Source organism: Setaria viridis, chromosome 1, assembly GCF_005286985.2.
Source record: "Setaria viridis chromosome 1, Setaria_viridis_v4.0, whole genome shotgun sequence".
NCBI lineage: Eukaryota > Viridiplantae > Streptophyta > Magnoliopsida > Poales > Poaceae > Setaria > Setaria viridis.
The window spans coordinates 38,509,816-38,533,788 of NC_048263.2; the positions used below are offsets into that span (position 1 = coordinate 38,509,816).

Consider the following 23,973-nt stretch of genomic DNA (forward strand, 5'->3'; position numbering starts at 1 on the left):
AAGACGACGTGAGAAGGAAGAAGAAAGCATCCGCAGTCCGCACCGCGAGCAATTGGGCCTTGGGCCCTTACACGCATCGTGCTCTACCTGGGCCTTCCTTTTGGGCCTCCGATGCCTTGCTTTTGCCTGTCAGTCAAGTCTGCCTACTCGCACTTGACTATTCAATGATAGGGACAGATGGGTTTGGAAGAGAAGTCGCTTGTTCCGTTGTTCCTCTTCAGTCCTCTCTCTGCACATTCCATTCTCCCGGCCATCGTCAGGCAGAATACAGAACAGCGCCGACTGTCCTGTCCATGCATGAGCCACAAAGTCCCCAGATGATAAGAGTGTCAGCAGATACGCATCTCCTCTCGCATTTTTAAACCAAATCTTCGACACTGTTATCCTGCACTACTAACCATAGAAAATTAAAGCAGAGGATGGCAGGAATCAACGTGTGACATCCTCAAAAGCGGGCACCCATTTGGGTTTCCTTGTCGATTTCAGGGCGTCAATTAACAAGCAAAAGCTTGCAATTAGTGGGTGCACCAAGGGAGAATGCAGATCAAATCAAAGGTGAGCAGGCATAGCAAATGCGAAGCTGATCGATCATCGCCTCGGACGATCGCATTAAGCAGATTAAAGGGAGGGCATTAATAGGCACTGATGGAGTTAATTAATTCCAGCTCTACGTAAGCAGAAGAGCTGATCTTTTTTTGCTGATTGATTAAGCAACCCGGTGCCTTATCCATTACATCAGGTAAGGGGTCCTTCTCTCTGTCTCTCTTGCTTGCACTCTCTCTCTCTCTCTCTCACAAGAATTTCAGGAGGAAGTAAACAGAACGGGATTAAGAAGGAAAAAATCGCACCAGTTTTGTATGCTCCAACTCGATCGATCTATGGACCGACTGGACGACAGCCATGACACGTGTCTAGCTAGAACACTGACTGCCAACGATGTGGAGCCCGCTGATGCTGCTTCTTTAAGAGTAGGTAGGAGGACAAGGACTAGTAGTGGCCGTTGGTCGCCGGCGTCTCGACGTCGAAGACGAGGCCGCGGGTGTTGCCGAGCTCGTGCTTGCCGTTGCCGTTGGTCTGCGCCAAGGTGATGGGGAGCTCGCCGCCGGCCGCGGCGGCGCCCTTGGAGACGTCGGCGACCTGATTCTCGTGGTCCTTGCTCTTGCCCCAGATGAGCGCGTACAGGCCTAGCACGATGATCACCGCGCCGATCACACTGGAACAGCAAAAGAAGGGTTGCGTGACGATGGCATTAGCACTAGTACTATATACATGTATATCTTCAGAAATATCTGGATATGATGTAAAGCATATAGAATCGTATACGTGGACTGCACGTCAATTTTGTACCTTCCAAGTGTGATCTCTTCCTTGAGTATGATGGAACCCATCACGGAGGTTACGATCATGCACAGAGGGCTGAAGGCTGTCACGAACACCGGGCCTCGTTGCCTCGACACGACACCTTGCACGTAGTAGGCCACGCCGGAGCACACTACGCCCTGGAATCATCAGAATCCATGGGCCATGGCTGCTGTCAGCGGACACGTAGTTCGTTGGATGTAAGAACGCATGCAAGGAGGCGGCCGGCTAGCTTACGGCGTAGACGGCGGTGAAGAGGCGGGTGTCGAAGCCGATGACCCAGGCCTGGGTGTTGCGGCGCTCGGCGACGAGCGCGACGGCGCCGCTCATCAGGGAGCCCATGAGGCAGATGAGCGCCGTCAGCGACAGCTCCGCGGGGTAGCTCTGCAGCGTGTTGGACTGGAGGACGAAGAAGCCCGACCACGCGACGCAGGCGACGATGACGCACAGGGTGCCCTGGAGGAAGCCACCGCCGCCGACCTGGGCGCCGCCGCCGTCGTGGTGCTGCCCCTTGGTCCACGGGAACGGCACCACGGGGCCGTGGTACAGGATCATGAGCACCGCGCCGACGACGGTGAGCGCCGTGCCGGCAATCTTGGCCTTGCTGTGCAAGCTCCGCAGCCGCACCTTCTCTATCCGCAGGAAGAGGGCCATGACAAATGTGATGGCCGGGAGGACGTTCACCAGCGCCGACGCGAAGCCGGCGGAGGTCAGGTTCGCCCCCATGTAGTACAGGTTCTGATCGAGCACAGGCCTGCAAGTTCACATGTACGTGAGATCTCCATCGAGCTCTGTATAGTGTGTTGTCATACGAGTATATATGATGATTTGTACGTACTCGAGTATGGCGAGCCCCATGATCTTGAGGAAGATGGTAAAGGTCATCTTTGGCCTCACGCTCCTGCACCAATGGAGATCACAATTAAGCAAAGAGCTAGTTGTGTGTGGATTTATCATGGTGCAGAGTAAGATGCAAATAGTAAAATAAACAGAGCATGATGCATCCAGTCAATCCCAAAGACAAAACTACTGCTTCATTTTTTTTTAAAAAAAAAGACAAAACTACTGCATGGTCAACTGTCCAGTCATGCAGGTCATGCACCATCATATCACCCTGATGGTGATGGACTATTGTCTACTGACATTTTTGGACATGGTGGTTCTACTTCTACAGCGTGTGTGATTTAGGTCACCAGAACAAATATTTACAGTGTGTGTATTCTGATTTAACAACACATTATGACAACGAAAGCCGCGAAAGAATATACTTTTTGTTCAGGATGCGGGTACGGAATAGAATAGGCGTGCTACTTTCGCCGACTAGGATCTGCAAGCGCTGGTCGTGGACCATGCACCATCTGAAAGCGACCACTGAAGTGCTACGTCGGCTAAGCCTTTGCAGTTGCAGACAAAATGGATGAACTAACTACTCTTAGATCCGATGCGTGACTAACAAGTTTGACACCTCCTATGTGATGGATGAACATCAGAACACATGAACGCAAGTAGTGCATATGCCACAACAACTCTTTTCTCCTGATGTATGCACTTGCATGACATGCATGCGTTGGCAGCATACGAAGTGTTGAAGCTAGCAGACAACGATGGAGACGAGATCGAATCCATCGTGTCCACAGAGAGTGCGAGAGAGAGACGCCTAGAGGGAACTGAATGGTGGTGGTGGAGCGACCGACATGATGAATTGATGATTACCTCTCGAACCAGAGCGCGAAGGGCGCCATGACGGCGGTGGCGACGACGTTCCGGTACACGACGAGGACGAAGTGGCTCATCCCGCGCTTGAGGGAGGCGACGGCGACGACGTACATCCCGGCGAACCCTACCTGCAGCAGGATCATGGCCAGGTACGGCTTCACATCGTTCAGAACCTTTCCCACACCCATTCTGCCCCCGCCCGATCAAATCAAACAGTAATCTCTCTCTGCTCTCTCTCTCTCTCTCTCTCTCTCTCTCTCTCTCTCTCTCTCTCTCTCTCTCTCTCTCTCTCTCTCTCTCTCTCAGAACTCCAAGCCTTCTTCCTCTCACTCGCACTTGCTGCTTCTAGCTGTGGCTACTACCTCGAGCTCCTCTCAAGACAAGCAAGCTATGGCAGTGAGGAGGCAGCGAGCTCACCGAACCATTTATATAGGCGCGCCCTCGTCACACTGTGGCTGTGGGCGCGCACGGCGCAGTGCATCAGGCGTAGCTATCGAAGTTGGATGAGCCGAGATGCCAAGTGCAGCCATTGATGGATCCGAGTCACGGGCACGGGGCACCCCCCCCCCCCCCCCCCCCCCCCCGGCTGTCCGTTGCAGTGCTGGCTTAGCTAATTGTTCCTTGTTTAATATTCCACTTCCGGCGAAAGGAGAAGCCCATCGGCCTCCCCCCTCCGCCCTAGCTATTCCTGCTTTTCGCCCCGGGCCTTTTCCCCCGGAAAAAATGCAGGGCGCACGTAGACGCTACGGGAGTTAGGCATCTTTTTCAGCTGCTGCTGCTGCCCCGGTCGAAGGGGAGGTCGATCCGATCGAATACTTGCGGCAGGGAGGAGGAACCATCAGAGCCGTCAGGTCAAGAGTTGTGGGAGTTAGCTGGACCTGCTTGGGCAGAGGTCTCACGGCCCCGATTGGCTAGTGCTTGCATTTTCTTTTCTTTCTTTCTTTTCTGATGAAAAAGAAGTGCTTGCATTGTCGACAGCATATATCGTGATCGATTAGGGAGAGAGCAGTGTGGATTATGGAACATGCTGTTATTAGTCAGCTGATAAGATGTGGCATCGATACTCGCCTGCCGCCAGACAAATGTTATATTCTCTTCGGTCATCAGGCTAATTGGCTAATTCGAAAAGAAGATAGGTTCTGTGAAGAGTTTATAGCTAGGTTGTCACACAAGACATGAAAACAGCTACAACGACTGCTGCAAACTAGGCGTGAGGGCTGGCATTATCGTCGTCGTCGTTCTTGTGTTGTTTCTGTTTTCTTCCAGATCGTCTGATACTCTGACAGAATGAAGTAGAGACGACTACCATTCCCGACCCCAGTGCTTTCCTGAAAGAAAAAAAATGAAGTAGAGACATTCCTTTTTAGTTGGCTCCACTAGTAAGGCTTTTGCTCCAACCCACCTCATCCTTGAGATCCACTAAACTATGCCTCGTCGACTCCAGCAGCCAAACACATCAGGCTCCTTCCCGAAGCAGCCGGCACACGCTCGCCAAGTCGCCATTGTTACTATACTACCATGCATGTGTTGTCGCCGTCTAGTATATCACATCTGCCACCGCACTAACTCCAAATTGAAATTATTGCTTCCCAGTGTCAACAGTTCACCATCCTTCTGCACATCTCACCTCGTCACCGTACCGCAGGTTTGGTGTACCAGCGGTATGGTTCAGTTGGTTCTGCATGTGTTGCTTTCTACTCGATGACACTCGTGGTCACCGTCACCGTTCTACTCATGATAATCATGGTTCCATACTTACCACCTTGGTGGTTCCTGTCCTAGTGGCCGCTGTCAATTCTGTAACCAGCTCTTGAACATACTCCCTTCAATCATAAATATAAGCACCATCATAACATCTACTAGTATGAGACTTTTGACTTGTAATATATATCCTTTAAAACTTGTGTCTCAAAGTAGAGTTCATATTCCGGAACTATTCTTCATCAGGGCATTGTCAGTGTGAGGTTTTGTTGCGCAGTTTATAAGAGGACAATGCTATCTAAAGATATTTGAGTTGATGGATGAAACTAAGTCTCATAAAATTTCATTTCACTATTTCATAGGCTAGTATATCATCTAAATGTTGCATTTAAGTTATCAATGGGAGTAGATGAAACATGTGGAGATTAAACACAAACCCTCTCAATGGAGTTTCGCATGTTTCCAACGTGTTGAAAACAATGAGCACCAATTTCTATCTCTCCACATAAATGTTTTGTCATGTCACCATATTACCTGAGGTGGAGAATGAAACAAATACGAAACTTCCACTGAGAATAACCTAACGAGCATATTGATAAGATTGAACTACCTCGGCCTAGGTCCACGAGTACGACGCGACTAGGATCTTCTAGAGCTTTCAACTAGGTATCTTGGGAAGGTTACTAGTAAATACGTGGGGATTCAGTCAAGTACATCATAAAGTTTTCTAATTTTATCTCTAAGGTTCAAGTCGGTTATGACTAGGCCTATTTCCAAAGGATTTGGTGAGAACTACTCATATACACCTAGATTTTAGGAGGATATGGTGGACAAATAATTGTACATCAAGCACGAGCCTAAACTTGTCGAGATCGAACCATCATGTTCTTGCCAAGCCATAGTATACCCTAGGTCATATCTCCACACCCATATAAGTACGTTAAGACACAAGCCTCATATTATACTCTATTCATCACCAATGCAAATAAGGACATAGGATGTAGGTTTATTATCCGGCCTTGGAGAGCGACACTAGCATCCTGTAGGTACCATTATTTTGTGCAAATAAATATTATTATCGATTTTGGTACTTCCAAGTACTTTTTTCTTTAATTTTTATCCTTAGAGAGCGATACTCGGATCCTACAAGATCGGAGTAATATAATTAAAAAATAAATTAAATTACTACTTTTTGTACTTGGTCCCACCTATTTGATACTTCTTGGTACTTTTCTCTAGATACCTTTAAATACTTCGTATTTTTCCACCGCACAATTTCTCTGAATGGACAGCTCACATTTTTTTTGACTACTACAGAACTGACTTTAGATGCCACCCCCTTTAGTCTCGGTTTAATGTCGACCCGGGAGAAAAGGGGGTGTGCTACAATTTACTCCCGGTTGGTATTTGCAATCGGGACTAAAGGGGACCTTTTAGTCCCGGTTCAAAAATCAACCACCCGTGGCGATCCTTTAGTCCCGGTTGAAAAATTCAGGCACACGTGGGGGACCCTTTAGTCCTGGTTGGTAAGATCAACCGGGACTAAAACGTCACCCTTTAGTCCCGGTTAGTATTACCACCCAGGACTAAAGCAACCGGGATAAAAGGGGGTCCTTTAGTCCTGGTTGGAAACTCCAACCGGGATAAAAGGGTCCCCACGGATGGCTGAAAAAAGAATAAAGCCCTCGGACCCTCTCCTATGTGTGGCTGGGAAAGGACTAAATCCCTCGAACCTTTTTATCCCGGTTGGTATTACCAACCGGGATTAAATGAGGTCTTTAATCCTGTTTGGTGTTACCAACCCGGATCAAAGGGTCCTCCATGAGTTAATACAAAAGGATAGCATCCCCCAATATAAACATATGCGGTGTATAGGTGGGATGGCAAGGAAGCTACGCGTGAGGCTTGAGGTCATGGGTTCGAATCTCACGGACCGCGCACGCGCATATTTTGCGTGAAAAATCGCGTGACTTGTGACTTGCGTGCACGTTCATTTAGTCCCGGTTGGTATTACCAACCGAGATAAAAGGGGCGGGAGGCAGCCCCTGGCATGGCGATAGACTAAAAGAGGGTCTTATATCCCGATTTTGGGACCCGTGATAAAAGATCCTCCCTTTTATCTCGACAGATTAATCCCGGATGTATTTTCGGGAGATATGCATCCTACAAACCGGTACTAATATCGAGTTTTCTAGTAGTGTTCCAATCATTATGAAAATCCTTTGTCAACAATAGTGCACTGTTAAAGACGAAGACTCTTATTCCAATACTAGATCTAGGTGTGCCATTTTGTCTTGGTTTCGTGATACCAACGTCACTTGGGCATTTCCAACAAGGTACAATCACCTTTTTTCTCCTGAAATGGAAAGTTTTATTGATTTCAATTTTGTTACATCAAGATGGTATAAAGAGGTTGAAATACCCCGGGCCTCTTCTTAGAAGCACACAACCTTACAAAAGAGTTAAAGGAAGAGAGAGCGTAGATTGTTAGCTACTAATCCAAGTTAGTTGCACTCTCTCCCTTCCTTGATGGTCACGTTTGAACTTGCCACGGAATCGGAAGAGATGGCGGAGATGAACCACGTGCTGCAAGGTGACGGGGATGCCTTACGACTTAATATTTACAGTTTAGATCAGATTTTTTTCGTTAATAAGGTCCTACGACCCTGTTACATCTCTCGAGCAGTCGATCTTAACCGTTGAGCCACGCACACACCCCCTGACTCCCTGAGTTGCATTGAGCAAGTGCAGCATAACCTGAGTTGCATTGATCAACAAATGCAGCATAACCATGGGTCAGCGAGAAAAAGACATTAGTCGCGGACACGCAACTCCGACACTCGTCGGAATGCGCTCAGACATCATCGTCGCGCCCCCCTCCTCCTCCGTCCATCCAATGAGCGAAGAAGGAAGCCACGAGATCGAGCAGTTAGGGCGGGAGGAGGAGAGCACACATCGGCATCGCTGTGCTGCGCCTTTTTCACAATTAAGTGACCACGCGCGAGAGGAGAGAGATATCGAGAGGGAGGAGGGCGCGGCGGGTCCGGCATCTCCACCACCTCGCTAGCTAATGGAGGCAATCAGGGCATGGTGCCCGTCCTGCTCGCCAGCTGCTGGCTGGCTAAGCTAGTACTACCACCAGCTAGTGCTTGCTGATGCATTCGCCTGCAGGTGCTCCCGTGCCCGGCAGGCCGTGGTGCGCTCCTGTTAGGATCCGCATCGCCTCCGTCGTCGTCGTCCTCTCTCCCCCTCTCTCCTCCAACCCTGTCCCGGGCACTGCAAAGAAAGTAACTCCCCCAATTACCTCGCCTCCGGTTTGGTATATAGAAGTGTACGTCAAACAACTACTCCCCGATGAGGGATGCGTCAGTGGCGTACACGGGATAGGAGCGTGTATCCCTGGGTGCCGATCGGGTTGACGAGCTAGTGCTGGCCTGGCCACTACGACGCGGAGTAGTAGATGTCTAGCTATCGTCTATCTGCACGCACGCGCGTACGAAATAAAGGCAGTGCAGTGCAAAAGAGATGAAAAGGGGGGCGTCAGATAAGACTGGGATCGGAGCATGTCCCGGGCGAATCGATGATCGGCAGTGTTGCGCACTTCCGCGTCGCCGCGCGCGGCCGCGGCCGGCTCCGGTTCCTCCCTTCTGCCGTCCAGTTCAGCCGCAGGTCAGCTAGGGCAAGTTGCAGGGCTGGCCGGCACAAGTCAAGAGGGATTTGGGCACCCACCCATTATAGAATGCGTGCCGCGGGCAGAAAGGCCGGCCGCGAGCCGCGACATTGCTGGTAATACCGTAGCATATGCAGTGGCTTACACATTGGACACTGTCCTTTGGTCCGGAGATCGACCACTTGGGTAGCTAGCTAGATGCCCCCTAGATCACTTACCTGAAAGATAAGGTAATAGCTGATAACAGCCTGATACTGCACAGAGTTTGCTATTTACATTGCACATTTGCACGTGAAAAATATTACTACTCGGGACATGACCAGGGTGATCAGGCAATTAAGCTGCAAAAATCGTTCTCTATCCGTGGTGGTGTGGCTTTGAAACCCCCTGGACGACCCTGGTCGTTTCACTGACTAACGGAAGTCTGACTCTTAACCACGTCGGACAGTGGTGTCCGATTCAATCATGAGTTTAATTTGTCTTCGCCGGCACGCCGTATCCGCCTTTTGGCTCCTGTCGCCGTCACCGCATCTTGAAAAGGAGCTCCAACTCCAAGGCAAAAATACATGCACTTGCCCGCATCACTCGCACACCGCCAGCGCCGGCAGTCCGGTGTTGGGAGCCAGCAGGAGGGCCGGAGGAAGGAAGCATCATGAGCACACGCTCCACAACGCCGCGCCGGCCGGCTGAATCTCACGCACTGCAGCCACTCGCCTTTCCCTTTCCTCAGGTCAATATCTGTGACAGCGGAAAGGAAATTACGTGCGCCACGGCCAGTTGGTGCTGCCGACGACGACGCCATGGGTGATGCCGTGATGGTGCGCTGCGCATCCATCCATGCAGAGCACAGCAATAACGCCAAACGATGGGCTCGTCACACAGCTGATCGCGATCGATCTTGATTAGGAATTTCCACTGCCAAGTTGCTCCCCGGCCGGCCTGTGCTGCACCTGCACTCCACACTGTTCCCTGGGCGACGGCACAACTGCCTGCCTCATCAGCGATTAATAATCTGCATGACTACCACTAGTATATATTCTACCTTATTAGTTACTATTCCATATGTATATATAATATATGTATAAGGACAGCACAGAATCAACAGAGACGCATTTGATATCAGTCGTGCTCAGAGAATCGAATGATTTCAGCATCAGCTTCTTATTAAAGATCGGATCCATCAGCTAATGGAGGCTGCTGGGTAATGCTAACCTTGTCACATGGGGCTAACGGAGAACCAACGAATATTCAGCTGAAAGCTGATGCTTACGTGAATCGCGTGACGCCATTAGCATCAATGATTTGCGACTTTTGCGACACCCGACTCGCCTAAACTTTTGCTTAAATGCTTAATTTGGTGCTTAATTAAGATATGGAGTTCCTGCCACTTCAATCACGGCTAGAAATATGATCATTCGTCCTTAACTTTTCATCCGGTACTAATACCCTAAATTAGTACCGGGTAGAAATTTTCAGTCCTCGAAGACCTTTTAGTACTGAGCAACAACACCAGTATCCCGTAGAGTACTATTTAGTACCGGTCAATAACACTGACCGGTATTAAATGGTGACATTTAGTACCGGTTGGTGTTATTGACTGTTACTAAAGGTCTCTCCACGGGTTATTTGAAAAAGAAAGCATATCTAACTCAATCACATGTATTGTGTAGGTGAGATGGTAAGGAAGATTCGCGCGAGGCTTAAAGGTCATGGGTTTGAATCCCACGGACCGTGTACGCGCATATTACGTGTGACTTGTGACTTGAGACGATGCGCGTATGCGGCGCAAAACCATTTAGTACCGGGCATTTTGACCGGTACTAAATGGCGTGGTATTTAGTACGAACAAACGATACCGGTGGTACGAAAGCTAAAGTTCCCCAGTGGATATTGCGATATTCTGGAAATGCTCCCCGCTTTGTTCGAAAGAAGAATAGTCCTCTTTTTGGTGATCTTATCCGTTGGAGTACATTCCGCATTCTCATCACCCAATTTGAAACTGTTTAATTCAAGAATATTAATATTAGACTTGCTAACAAATTCCAGTTAAAAAGTCAAATATATAACTTTCTCTAATAATTTATCTACTGGGCCTGGAAGTTCTATTCCTACTTTATTACTTAGTATTCAGTAAAACTGACGCTGTCCTATGCCGCTAATCCAAAAGAAAATTAGGTTGGAAGTTCTCTCTCGCTTAACACTAGTATTTTGCAACTCCCTCTGCTTGCTTTAAATACATGACTACGTTTATGACGAGCTAATCAATTAAGAATAAACTAATTAACTTATCCTTAACGTTATACTACTCTATCAACTCGTGCTCCCGCACGGATTAATATTTTAAAACTATTGTATTTGAAAATTATTTAAAAAATAAATTCCTACCTAATGATCAAAATTGTTACCTACTACTCCGTCGTATTTTCAATACTCCAACATAATACTTATATAGCATGTGTACTTATCTTTGTTCAATTATGATTGATTTTTAATTATTAATTACTCTATACATATTTTCATCTACATACTTTTTTCATTTTGTATCGCACCTTGAAAGAAGGTGTTTAGCATAAAATTAATGTTTTTCATCACTTCCTCACATACATATATAAATGGTCTACATGGTGACATCCATCATGCGTATATACCTTAACTTAGTATTTCTATATTAACAATGACATAAATAGGTAATTTAGCAATTTTGGATATTTACGTATGATGCGCATGAAGATAATTAGATTATGATTTAGGTGTTTACTTTAGATTATTTTTAATGATGGCATAAGTGGGTAACTTATATACAAATTTAGAATGACATTTGAAGTAATGCTTTATAATGATATGCATGAGTAAATTGGATGAAGATTATGGTGTTACTTTAGATTATTTTTTCTAATGGTAGAGCTCGATAATTTAGATATTAGTTTACAATTTATTTTAGAATATTTTCATAATGATAATGGTGGGTAAAATTTTTGAAAATATAACAGACCAATGACTATAATTATTAGAGTTTACAAGAATGATAATTGATGAATATGATTTTTTTGAGAATTTATAATTTATATTTTTTTCTAGCGTGTCTCATGAGAACTAATGCGGAGCCTCCCAAGAAAAAAAATAAGACCACATTGATTAAAAAAACTATTACCTTGAGTTACCTCTCATTTGTCAAATATTCGAAGTCAATACTTATATAGATATAATGATATATACTTATTATCTTCATCCGATTGTGATAGATTTTAGTTAGTAATTGTAATCTTTAAATTTTCACTTTATGTTGCAGATATGTGCTTGGATTTGTCTACGACATGTGTTTGAATTTGTTTAATAGTTCAAAGTTTGAGCTACAATTTTAATATAGAAATCTATATTCTCATCATTTTATCTATATCTTTATAAATAGTGAGACACATCATGCATATATACCGTAATATCAATAGTGTAAGAATTAGACAATGTTGAATCACATACTTATGTGTATTTTTAATTAAGGTGATTTGGATTTAAATTAAGGATATCTTATGTTATTTTTAATAATAGCATATGTGGGTAATATAGATGCGAATTTAAGGAGCTACTTTAAATTATTTTTAAGTATTAGTGGTGGGAAATTTAGTTGCATTTTAGGTTATTTAATAAAAAAATATAATGGCATAAGTGGGTAATTTTGACGAAGATTAGGGGGTTAATGGAAATTTAAGGAGCTACTTTAAATTATTTTTTAAGTATTAGTGGTGGGCAATTTAGTTGCATTTTGGGTTATTTAATAAAAAATGTAATGGCATAAGTGGGTAATTTTGACGAAGATTAGGGGGTTACTTTAGTTTATTTTATATAATGACAGAGGTGAGCAATTTAAATATAGGTTTAGAGGGTTAGTTTAGGCTATTTCCATAATGGCATAGGTGGGTAATAGATCTAATGGCTATGATGATTTGAGTCTACCGATTGATAGCTAGATGTTTTGCTTTTTTTTTTAGAATTTCTAGTATTTCTCTCTTTTTCTAAAGTGACCACTTAGAATCCTAGGTGGCTTTCACTCGAAAGCTTCAAAAGGAATCTCCAATTAATAATATCAATAATAGTAAGATACTTAACAACGAATGGGGCACTGATTAGGCGCTGCGATATTTAAAAGACGTGCTTATCTCTGAATTGTCGTCTCGGCCATCTTTTAGAATCAAACACATCCCTCCTGACTGCAGAGCCAACCAGCACTGAGGCTAATGCACTTCGCCAAACATTATTCCATAACCTTCTGGAACGAATGTTGCGTACGGTGGCAGCAACCAAATGGTGTTTTCAGCATTCTTACATTGGACATTTCTGAACACAGTCATGGCGCAGCTTCTGCAAGTTGAAATTGGCATCGAAATAAAGCCACGCGGAAGATAATCACTAATAAGTTACTACTAGCTAGTAGTAGTGCTGCCCTCATCTCATCAAAATTCGTAACTGAACCGGCCTTGACGCAATATTAACAAAAACTTCTGTGTGCAAACCTTGCAGAGTTGCGTGTTACTTCCTTCTTAAGGCGCCTTCACAATTCAGCACTTTTTTTTCTTTTTTGATTTTTTGACCCGAAATTCAGCAATCATCATGTTTTTGCCAATTTAAAGAACAACTTGTCCTCGATTCACATGTGGAATACTCCACAAAATCGCGTCCGTCATGTTATTAATGGTTGGGATTACAATCCATGGTTAAGTAGAACAATGAAGGCACATGACATGTTGCCAATTTGTCATGGGAAAAGATCAAGGGGATATGTGTATTTGCAAACACACAAATTCCCAGGGACCACGACATCTTGGGCAAAGGGCACCAATCATGTCATATCCCATTCCCATAGGTGAACCCTTCTTGTGTCCTGCTTTTCCATCGTCGTGGAGTCATTCGGCATTTCGGCCCCGTATTGAGGCATCGAACGGACTGCCATCGCCATGGATCGCCGGCGGCCGGCCAATGCAAGACCTACACACTGATCATGCTGCAGCAATGAGCCGGCTAGCAGGGTTTGGAAATTTCACAGTGAGGATTTCAGACAATTTCTGTAAAAGTGGTCAGGCGAACCCTGAGATCCTATCCTGCAGTGCCCGGCCAAGGCGGCATTAGCAGACACTATCCGTCCAAATCTCCAATCCAATTGGATTCGCTCGGTGACGCTGATATCCGCGAAGCAAGCCAGGGATGTAGTGCCAACCCACCTTCATTCTGGGCCGGGCTTTCCCAAATCTTGATGACTCTTGATGACTCGGCTGGCCCTTACTAGCCCAGCAGCCCACGAAACATTCCTCGAATCTCCGGATATCCGTGCCGGCAACACAAGACAGCAGGTCGGGCCCACCTGGTCAGCTAAGCCTGCTGCTAGCCACCACCCGTCCACCCCGTGCAAATCCTTTTTTTGATAAAGCCCCGAGCTAATCCTTGGCCTCGTCATCCGCAGCCCCCACTCCTCAGTGGCCACCGCCGCCGCCTCCTTTTTCCAACTCCTCCTTCCTCCACCACCACCGTACCCGGCGGCCCCCGGAGCCCGCGCAGATGGCGACCGCGGCCACGGCGTCCGCGACCGCGGCGACCCGCTTCACGCTCCTAGCGGGCGCCGGCCTCCGCAGCCGCGCCGCCCGCCTCCCCACTGCCGTGCGGTTCCAGCGCCAGCGGGGGCTCACCACCACCGCGCTTCTCAAGACCGCCGACCTCCGCCCCAAGGAGCAGGGCCAGCCCGAGACGCTCGACTACCGCGTGTTCCTCGTCGACGGCGGGGGCCGGAAGGTGTCGCCGTGGCACGACGTGCCGCTGCGCGCCGGGGACGGGGTGTTCCACTTCATCGTTGAGATCCCCAAGGAGAGCAGCGCCAAGATGGAGGTCGCCACCGACGAGGCCTTCACGCCCATCAAGCAGGACACCAAGAAGGGCAACCTCCGATACTACCCGTAAGGACTTTTGAACCGGGAAAATTGGATAAGAAATTTGCAGTTCTTGACTTACGGTTTATTTTGTCCTTTTAGAAAAAAAAATATCGCCTCTTTTGTTCTAATTGGAACTAAAACATGAAAATCGAGGGCGTGATGGTATTCAATTAAATGATAACGTATAGTAGAAAAGTTGACATTTTAAAAGGTTTTCGCTCTCTTGATCCAATCTGATGGATTCTCGTTGTTTCTACCTTTTGGGTTGGCTATGCAACAGCACCTGTGGTCTATATTGTAGTGGGAAAGTTCTGTAGCCTGTAGGTTACTAAAATTGTTTTGATGGGAACTGAAATTGCTAGTCTGGCTTCTTAGTTTGGTGCAATTCAGCAATTCAGATTTGATGTTGGTCTTTATGTGAAGTAATCCTAATCTTTTCAGTTTGGCATGTAAGGTCATGGAAACAATGGAGTGGCTAAATAGTTCATTCAAACTGCTCTGGTCGAATGCTTGTGGCTGTCACTGCTGTCAATATACCCATTACAGTATATCCTATAAAGGATGAAAAGGGGTATTTAGCTTGGTGTTTGTATTTCAAGTGACAAGGTTTCCATCATCTTTGGTTCTTTTGTTAATGAGTAGATTGAGAAGAAAAAACTTTTACAGAGATATCCTCAAGGAGAATGGTAGTTGTAATCATGCTAGAAACTTATGATTCAGTAAGGTACATTGATGAAATGAACAAGGGGAATTTGTTCTCGATTAAAAGTCTGACGCTGCTCTGTTATGCTTTGACTTGATTTCTTTATTTTTGGGATAATACAATATTCAATGAAGTTTCTTTTTTTTATGTTGTTATCAGGCTTCAACTGTGAAACATACATGCTTGTTGGAGATGCAATTGAGTTTACACTGTTATTGGCCTCACAGCGCATTTTTGCACAGCTTTCTTTGACATTACTTGTTACATCAGGTACAATATTAATTGGAACTATGGATTATTGCCTCAAACATGGGAGGACCCGACTTCTGCAAATTCTGATGTGGAAGGAGCATTCGGAGATAATGATCCTGGTAATGGACATTTTTATTTGTTATCTTTGAAAAATGTGGTTTCCATATTAACTTCGGGTTATCTAAATCTTTCTTTCCTGTGGCTTTATTTTCCAGTTGATGTTGTTGAGATAGGTGAAAGACGTGCCAATATTGGGGATGTTCTTAAGGTTAAACCATTGGCAGCTCTAGCAATGATAGATGAGGGGGAGCTTGACTGGAAAATTGTGGCCATTTCTTTGGACGACCCCAAAGCATCTCTTGTGAATGATGTGGATGATGTTGAGAAGCATTTTCCGGTATGATTGTGGTCCCTGTCCTTCTCTTTTAGTGCTTGTCCTTGTTCTCCTTCAGTATCTAGTGCCAATGTCTCTGGTGGCAAGTGGGGGCATTTCTCCATGTTATGTCACTCTTATTACTATTTTTTTTCTTGAGAAAAAAGTGTCACTGTTTTTATTTTGCCTTTTAAAAAAACAGTTGAAGCAAATATTGCATAAAATACTCACTCGCTGTTCATGTATTGGAAAGTGGGATGCCTTCATATCATGCCACTTTTCACTACTGATTTCTGTTTTTAGTTTTTGAGGTTCAGCTGAAGAGTCTGAAAGTAAATCATTGGTAGCAAACTTTGGCATTGACAAGGGATAAATGTTACCCCTATGATGATCTTACCCGAATTAGTTTGTCCTTGTTTTTTGTGTTGTTGTTAGGTTTGTGCGTTGAGTTCAATCACACTGTCCATACTGCAACGTTGCCTGCGCAGCCAATGTCCACTTTCTCTTACATTTGTTTTGGCCATTTTGTAATTTGATCAGGGGACACTGACTGCCATCAGAGACTGGTTCAGAGACTACAAGATACCAGATGGAAAGCCTGCCAATAGATTTGGTCTCGGCAACAAGCCCGCAAGCAAGGTAAGTCTTAACTTCTTTGTTTAGCCTGAAGCACGGAGATTATTCTTGCAATCTTATGGTATCCTTGTTCGTGTCAACTAGGAATATGCTCTGAAGGTCATTCAGGAAACCAACGAATCATGGGAGAAATTGGTGAAGAGGAATGTCCCTGCTGGAGAGCTCTCACTAGCCTAATCTTCTTTGGTCCATGGGAAGCCACAACATTCTTTGAACTGCATTCTTCTTAAGCATGTCGTTTTGTATGCTGTAAGCATGCTTCTTCATTTGCAGACCTTTTTGCGAACCGTTTAACAGGAATAATCTTGTCGAGTGAATAATGATTCTGGAGCGAGTTCTCCATAATGCAACGCTGGAGAGGAATTATTCTTGAGCGACTGAATATTATTGCGTGTATCACTCTCTCCCTCAAAAAAGGAAAAATAAATATTGTGTGTATCACTCTCTCCCTCAAAAACTGAAAAATAAATAAAGATAAGCAGCATGTTTTCCAAAATGGAAACTCATTCAGGGGTGTTTAGATACCTCCTGCTAAACTATTTAGGGGTCCGGCTAAACTTTAGCACCTGTCATATTGGATGTTTGGATACTAATTAGGAGTATTAAATATAGTCTAATTACAAAATTAATTGCACAGATGGAGTCTAACTCGCGAGATGAATCTATTAAGCCTAATTAGTCCATGATTTGACAATGTGGTGCTTACATTTGCTAATGATGGATTAATTAGCTTTAATAGATTCGTCTCGCGAATTAGACTCCATATGTGCAATTAGAAACATAGTCTAATTACAAAATTAATTGCACATATGGAGTCTAATTCGCGAGATAAATCTATTAAGCCTAATTAGTTCATGATTTGACAATGTGGTGCTTACATTTGCTAATGATGGATTAATTAGCTTTAATAGATTCGTCTCGCGAATTAGACTCCATACGTGCAATTAGTTTTGTAATTAGCTCATATTTAATATTAATTAACATCCGAACATCCGATGTGACCCTGCTAAAGTTTAGCACTTCGTATCCAAACACCCCCTCAGGAAGTCGGAACACTAGTAAACTGAGCCAAAGTAGTTTCAGGCCGTTAAGCAAGTCTTTTACAGCACGATTAAACATCGTTTTTGGTGTTGGATTGTTACATCTCAGAAGTCAATATAGATAAAATATATCGCATGCGCAGAAGTTGCAAACCCAACTACCAGAGGCCTGGGAGCTCAAGGATTTCATTCGAGTTTTGCAGGAAAAAATTTCGATTCCTGCAAGGACATCATCGCCCCTGCACGAACCTAAGAGAGAATTCCCCTGCGCAAAAATAAGGCCTAAAACTGTAGCAAAAGCAACCACTTTGATGATTAGATCCTACAGAAACTGGTGCGATCAGGGAATAAAAAAAACTTCGACTTGATTACGATGCAGAGAGCAATCCTGGAGGTTGTTCACCTTCTAGAGGTCCTCAGCACTTAAAGTTGTGCCTTGCCAAGAGTTACCAACTAACAATCCATTTGTGCCTTACCTGCAGAGTGTTCGTGTTTAGCACCAGGTACCAACTCCGTTGTATGAACAGTATAAGTGATTTACCCGGAAAAAAAAACAGTACAAGTGATTGAACAATTGCAGACATTGAATTCCCTCGCACGTATCTAGTTATGGCATGCCAAAAAACAGGATGAACGGTGAACTGCTGACCGCATCGCCATCTTTCGGTGGACAGAAAACCGCGCTCCTTAAGATTGACAGAGTCAACGGTGAGGTTCCAAATTGGGGTTTATGTGTTATAATAGTAGTGTACAAGCTCCCAACCAAGGAATGAGAAGAGCTGGTCTAATCAAGTGGTGCTCAGTAGCTCAAATACCTCAAAAAGAAAACCCATCAGGATGCTGACAGTTTGCTCAAGTGATTATACAGGCTGAAGCCACACAAATATCACAGTGTAGCTGCTATTCATCATAGAACTTAAGTGAGAGTGGGGACGAGATGGATTCCGTTGCTCCCAAGAGGCCACCCCTCCCCCCCCCCCCCCCCCCCCCAAAAAAAAAAAAAAGAGCACCAACACTGGCAATGCATATGAGACGGATTGAACTTTTTTTTGGACTAAGTCAACAACTTCCAGACAACACTACAATAGACTATTGCAGAGATCGATTGAGCTAGGTTCAAACAAATTTCTCAGTCCGGATCCAGAGAATGTCCGCATTGAAGAATTGCATATGATCAAAATTGTGCATACTTAATCATCCATATATAAAGGGGTTGCTTTTCTAATAAAAGTCCCTTTTCACAGTGCTGTTCAATCTTGAAATTGTCCAATCCTATATCTAAATCAGAAACTAAGAGTGCATGAAAACTAAGGTGGTACCATCCATTCAGGATCAGCATGGTCGATTTCTGAATTCACTGAAGGATGGCATTTTTTCGAAACCCACTCAAGGATGGCATGACAAATTGCCAACTTCAACCTAGTGATCTGAGCCATGCAATTATATATAGGCTTGATGAACTAAACATACAGAAATATAGTTAATTTACTTGGCTGAAGTTCAGCTCTTTTGCAGTCCAGCTTAGCTGATTTTCCAGTATGTGATGCACTGCATTAAGAAACGCTTGCTGTGCTATTTTGCGAACAGAAGTCAGACAAATGCAGAACATTGCAACAATCAGGCAGCACACTCAGTTTCCATCTCTGAACAACTTCTAAGGTAATTTTCCTGACACTAAATTAAACTACAGAACGAGCAACAAGTTCAAAATAGCTAAGAACAAGTAGTTAGGCTAGGGAAGGAAATTTCCTACAAATTACATGCAGCATGGCATTCGTACCAGAGTCAAGAACTGAGACCCTTGACGGTGTCATTGAGCAAGACACAAATTTCCTTAGCCAGATCATGGCGCTGCATCTGTGTTTGCATCTCTTCATCAAGCTGCTTCCTCCACCTGGTTTCCATCAATCTGCCCTCCTTTTTGCTTAGTAGTGAAAGACCCTTCTCCAGGGGAAACCCCGCCAATGCCCGCTCATTCATTTTCCAGTACTCAGCAAGCACCTCGGTGACCACCGGCATCACGGTTGATGCATCTCGGGCCACAGTGTTGCCAAAGCCCCGAACTTTGGCACAAAGATCATGCACGAGGCGGTCGTGCCCAGTGGCGGATTTCCCCGGCGCCTCGTGCCGGAACTTGCTCTTGAAGCGACGAAGCTTGTGGTACACCTTGGCCTCGTCGATGTGCGGGGAGATGGAGCCCCTGATGGAGCGGAGCAGCACCCCTGCGTCCCGTACTCCCGTTTCTGCGGTATTTGGCCAGTGCGCTCCCGGAAGGCAGCGGCTGCCTCGAGGAGCGTGACCTCATCGGCGTCGCTCCATGTCCTGGGATAATTAGGGGCGGCGCCGTGGCCTCCGTCGTCCGCGGGTTCGAGCCTCTGGCCTACGTCGACAGCGACGCCCCCAGGTTCGAGACTCTGGACGTCTCCATGCCCTCCGTCGACGTTCGACCCGCGCGCGGCCGCCACGGTACTCTCCGCCGACGTGCGGAGCCTGCGATTGGGCTCGCTCCTGCGGGAGGGAGAGCCGCGGGGGCTAGAGTTGGGGTCCTGGCGGTCGCCGTCCATGCCGCGCTGAGGGCTGGGCGGGTGCTTCTTTGCAATGGGAGGGGAAGGAGGCGCGGGTGCCGCGTCGGCGTCCAAGGTCGCCGCGTCGGGTGGCATCAGCGCGTCGACGGGTGGCGCGCGCTCTATGATCAGGCGTCGCTCGTCACTGCAGCTCTCTTCAGCGTCTTGGCCGTCCGAGTCGTCCTCGGGAGGGGACACGACGTTGGCGAGGCCCCATACTTTGGTGGACAAGTCATGGACGCGGCGGTCGTGCGTGCCGGCGGGACTCCCCGACGCACCGTGCAGGAACTTGCTCTCGAGGCGGCTCAGCTTGTCGTACGCCTTGACCTCGTCGATGTGCGGCGAGATGGAGTCCCCGATGGAGCCGAACAGCGCCGCCGCGTCCGGGAGGCGCGGGACACGGCCGGTGCGCTCGCGGAAGGCGGCGGCGGCGGCGAGGAGCGTGACCTCGTCCGCGTCGCTCCAGAGACTCTGGACGGCGCCGTGGCCTACGCCGACAGTGACGCCCGCAAGCCCGAGCCTTTGTCTGCCTCCGTCGCCGGACCCGCGCGCGGCCTCCGCGGACTCGCGGAGCCTGCGCTTGAGCTCGCTCCTGCACGAAGGGGCGCCGAGGGGGCTAGGGTTGGGGCCCCGGTCGCAGTCGCCCGTGCGGGGATGGGGACCGGACGAGGGCTTCTTCCATCTGGGAGAGGAGAGGGACGCGGGCGCCGCGTCGGCGTCCACGGTGGACGCGGACAGCTGATCCGATGGCATCGCGGCGGCGTGGCAGGTGGCGCGCGCTCTTTGGAGTGGGCCGGCGGGTCCGATGCTCAGCTGCTCACCAATCTGAGAAGTCGAGGCGGGGAAGCCAGGGGGCTACCACTGGTCGGCCTCAGTGCGCTGTATCCGCTACTCCACTGTGTTGTCCGGGATGCGCCCTTTGTTTCGAGGCTGCGTGTGCTGTAGGTGCAACCGTGCAAGCCTTCCCTCAAAATTCTCCGAAATCCTTTATCTATTCCGATTCATGGACTGAAACATTTCAGTAATAACCTGTTGCGTTATATTCTACTAGAATCAATGCTATAAAAGCTCTAGATTTCATTGTCAGCATACATAGAAGGCAAAGGGGAAAAAAAAAGATAGAAGCTAGTCAGAGTCATCAAGTCATCTGAAAAAGACTCATATTTCTGACGATGAGTTATGTCCTATAGTGATGATCCAAATGCTATCATCGTTTCAACATCCTGACAGCAACTCGATCTAACAGACCACGTCGCGTGTCCAGAGTCCAGAGAAGATGCTCTCTTCTTTCTTCCCGGACGCCGGCGACCGGAGGCAAAGAAAGAAGAGGGCATCGTCTGAAAAGAACAGAACGCCATTTTTCAGGACTGAAGTTCAGGAAGCGTGGAAAGGAAAGAGTGATTACAGTCGAAAGAACATGTGTTCTCTTTCTCTAGATATCGGCAAAAGGTTTTCACTCACTTCAGTAACATTTCTAAAGTTCGAATTAAGCTGTGAGAGTTTCTACTGTTCTGTTGTTTCCTGCAGTGACAAACTTGCAAGCAAACGCAGAGAAATTGATGCGAAGGCAGCTTTTGAACCAAATATGATAGTTCGGACGAGATGGATTCAACTGCTCCAAGGAACATCAAAACCCACTATTTGCGGATGGAAATTACATTTCGATGTACATAGCTTGAACAACTTCGGGATAGAATAGCACTGCATTATTGGACGGATTGAGATAAGTTACAGCAAATTCATCAGAACATGGTTTCAGAGAATGCACAGTATCTGAAAACTAGTTATGTGCGCAAATGTGCGTTCTTCCACAATCCATCTGAAATAAAAAAAAGTTGCATTTCTTATCAAAATTCCCTTTCGCAACACTGTTCCCTGGCCACCATTCATTCAGGATCAGAATAGCAATTTCTGGATTTGCACAAGGATGACTCAAGGAATACTATAGCAAATTTCAGTCTGCGGATCTGAGCAAAGCAGTCATATAGGCTTGATGATACTAAATAAAATCAAATCAACATGGTTAAGTTTGCTGAAGCTCAGCTCTTTTGCAGGCCAGCTGAATAGAACATAACTGATTCACTAACCAAAGCAGGCATTCTTGCCGTGCTGTTTTGTTACAGAAGTCGGACAATGCAACTGTGTCATCATTTTAGAGAAGATGCTACAACAAATCGGGAAGAATGTTTGACCTCCAGCTTTCTCTAAACAACTTCTACTATAATTGACCCAACACCAAGTCTGAAATGAGCAACAAGTTTGAGCTAATCACACAACACACAGTCAAACTGAGGAAGGAGAAGGAAATCTCCTACAGATCTAATGCAGCATGGCATGGCATTCATACCCGAGCTAAGGGCCGAGGCCCTTGATGGCATCAGTGAGCAAGCCGCAGACTTCCTTGGCCAGATCATGCTGCCGCATCTGCGATTGCATCTCTTCATCAAGCTGCTGCCTCCACTTGGTTTCAAGCAATCTGCCCTCTTTTTTCCCCAATAGTGACAGGCCCTTCTCAAGGGGCACCCCCGCCATGACTCGCTCATTGGTTTTCCAGTACTCACCGAGCACCTCGGCGACCACCGGCATCATGGCTGCTGCATCCGGTACACCACTTCTCTCGCCGGCGTCCGAGTCGTCCTCGGAAGAGGGAACGACGCCGACGCCCCACAGGACGGAGCACATGTTGCGCAGGCGACGGTCGCGCGGGCCATCAGAGTGCTGGAACTTGCTCTTCAACCGCTTCATCTTGTAGTACACCATGAACTGGTCGATGTGCGGGGAGATGGAGTCGCAGATGGAGTCGAACAGCTCGGCCATGTCCGGGAGGCGCGGGGCATGGCCGTTGCGCTCGCGGAAGGCGACGGCGGCGGCGAGGAGCGTGAACTCGTCGGCGTCGCTCCACTTGTGCTTCTGGACGCCGACGCGGGCGGCCGCGGCCCCGAGCATCTGGATGGCCCCGTCGCCCCCGTCAGCGCGTGCCGTGCGCCGGCGCGGGCGTTGGCTCCTCCGGGCGCCGCCGCGGCCCGCGTCGGAGCCGGCCGCGGACGCGCGCGCGGCCACCGCGGTGAGCGCGAGCGCGGCGGACTCCGCGGACGTGCGGCGCCTGCGCTTGTGCTCGGTCGGGGAGCCGCGGGGGCTAGGGTTTGGGCTCCAGTCGCTGTCGCTCCTGCGGGACGGGCGCTTCTTCGATCTGGGAGGGGAGGGGGGCGCGTCGGCGTCCATGGCGGATGCGGACGGGCGCCTGGATGACATCGTTGCGGCGCGGTGGGGCGGAGCGGGGCGGGGCTCGCGGCGCGGCGCGGCGTGGCGAGGGCGTGCGTTGCGTTCTATGGGGCGCGGCGTGGGCGCGGCGAGGGCGTGCGCTCTATGGGGGCGTGGACTCGGGGGAGGCCTGGGTGAGGAAGTCGCCGGGGATCGGACATCGCGTGAATTGCCGCTGCGCCGGATGCTTGTGTTCCGTCATCCGTGATGTGCCCGCTTGCTTGTTCTGCTTCACCATCTCTGTCTTTGGAACGCGACCGAGCCATGCGCCATTTTTCTGAACCAAACAAACAGTAAACCACTTTCGGCTTGAAGTTCTGTCACACGCGCCATTTCTGAACCAAACAAGCAATCTTGTTCCTTTTTTGACGTAATGGATCAATTGGTGTCATTTTTTGTTATTTGGGTGTCAGATTTTAAAAAAATTGCTATATGAAAATCACATTGCTAGATTTGGAATAATATCTTAGAATGCAGTGTTTTCCATAGATAGATGTCTAGAATAGCTTAATGTATTGCTACATGCGATTATCGAAATTTAATATCTATTGATGACCTTGCTACCACGATGAACTACCTCGACGTAGTTCATCGCTTGTGCCGTTGCTTGAGCCAGAGCAACTTCAACGTTGGCGTGAGAGGAAAGTGTAGTGCCGTAGTGAAAGAAAAATAAAGGTAAAACAAAAATAATAGCGATAGTCTAAAAAGGATCTGAGAGCTGATTGTGGCGACGCACAAGGTTCTCCTCCAAATGGATTTTTGTTGAGAGCATGCTTGGTTTAC

General features: G+C 47.2%; 3 protein-coding genes and 1 pseudogene across 4 annotated transcripts; 1 reads left to right on the forward strand and 3 right to left on the reverse strand.

The window, feature by feature from the left end:
• Positions 1–651: 651 nt before the first annotated feature.
• Positions 652–3,491, reverse strand: LOC117841013 (WAT1-related protein At1g44800). The gene is made up of 5 exons (XM_034721616.2): positions 3,073–3,491; positions 2,198–2,260; positions 1,597–2,113; positions 1,348–1,499; positions 652–1,213 (listed from the first exon to the last, which is right to left on the reverse strand). Exons 1-5 carry the CDS (start codon positions 3,261–3,263, stop codon positions 988–990), a joined length of 1,149 nt encoding a protein of 382 aa, XP_034577507.1. The 5' UTR covers positions 3,264–3,491; the 3' UTR covers positions 652–987.
• A 10,415-nt stretch (positions 3,492–13,906) lies between these two features.
• Positions 13,907–16,707, forward strand: LOC117839486 (soluble inorganic pyrophosphatase 6, chloroplastic). The gene is made up of 5 exons (XM_034719829.2): positions 13,907–14,385; positions 15,335–15,435; positions 15,532–15,713; positions 16,230–16,328; positions 16,410–16,707. The coding sequence occupies exons 1-5, from the start codon at positions 13,994–13,996 to the stop codon at positions 16,500–16,502; spliced, it is 867 nt and encodes a 288-aa protein (XP_034575720.1). The 5' UTR covers positions 13,907–13,993; the 3' UTR covers positions 16,503–16,707.
• A 2,199-nt stretch (positions 16,708–18,906) lies between these two features.
• LOC117861937 (uncharacterized) lies at positions 18,907–20,790 on the reverse strand (annotated as a pseudogene).
• Positions 20,791–21,030: 240 nt separating this feature from the next.
• On the reverse strand, positions 21,031–23,445 carry LOC117862039 (uncharacterized). Of its 2 annotated transcripts, none has more exons than XM_034745583.2 (2): positions 22,277–23,445; positions 21,031–21,748 (listed from the first exon to the last, which is right to left on the reverse strand). In XM_034745583.2, exon 1 carries the CDS (start codon positions 23,179–23,181, stop codon positions 22,282–22,284), a length of 900 nt encoding a protein of 299 aa, XP_034601474.1. In that variant the 5' UTR covers positions 23,182–23,445; the 3' UTR covers positions 21,031–21,748; positions 22,277–22,281. The 2 variants fall into 2 exon arrangements, with proteins under 2 accessions (XP_034601474.1, XP_072151610.1); XM_072295509.1 differs by lacking the exon at positions 21,031–21,748 and adding an exon at positions 21,958–22,170 and having other exon boundaries at positions 22,277–23,444.
• Between the last annotated feature and the right edge of the window lie 528 nt (positions 23,446–23,973).

Excerpts from the sequence above, each read along its gene's own strand:
- LOC117841013 (XM_034721616.2), bottom strand. The coding sequence starts at position 3,263 with ATGGGTGTGGGAAAGGTTCTGAACGATGTGAAGCCGTACCTGGCCATG. Across the intron at positions 2,114-2,197 it reads ATGGGGCTCGCCATACTCGA|GCCTGTGCTCGATCAGAACC; the intron begins GTACGTACAAAT and ends GTGAACTTGCAG. Across the intron at positions 1,214-1,347 it reads GAAGAGATCACACTTGGAAG|TGTGATCGGCGCGGTGATCA; the intron begins GTACAAAATTGA and ends TTGCTGTTCCAG.
- LOC117839486 (XM_034719829.2), top strand. The coding sequence starts at position 13,994 with ATGGCGACCGCGGCCACGGCGTCCGCGACCGCGGCGACCCGCTTCACG. Across the intron at positions 14,386-15,334 it reads GGCAACCTCCGATACTACCC|GTACAATATTAATTGGAACT; the intron begins GTAAGGACTTTT and ends TTGTTACATCAG. Across the intron at positions 16,329-16,409 it reads GCAACAAGCCCGCAAGCAAG|GAATATGCTCTGAAGGTCAT; the intron begins GTAAGTCTTAAC and ends CGTGTCAACTAG.
- LOC117862039 (XM_034745583.2), bottom strand. The coding sequence starts at position 23,181 with ATGTCATCCAGGCGCCCGTCCGCATCCGCCATGGACGCCGACGCGCCC.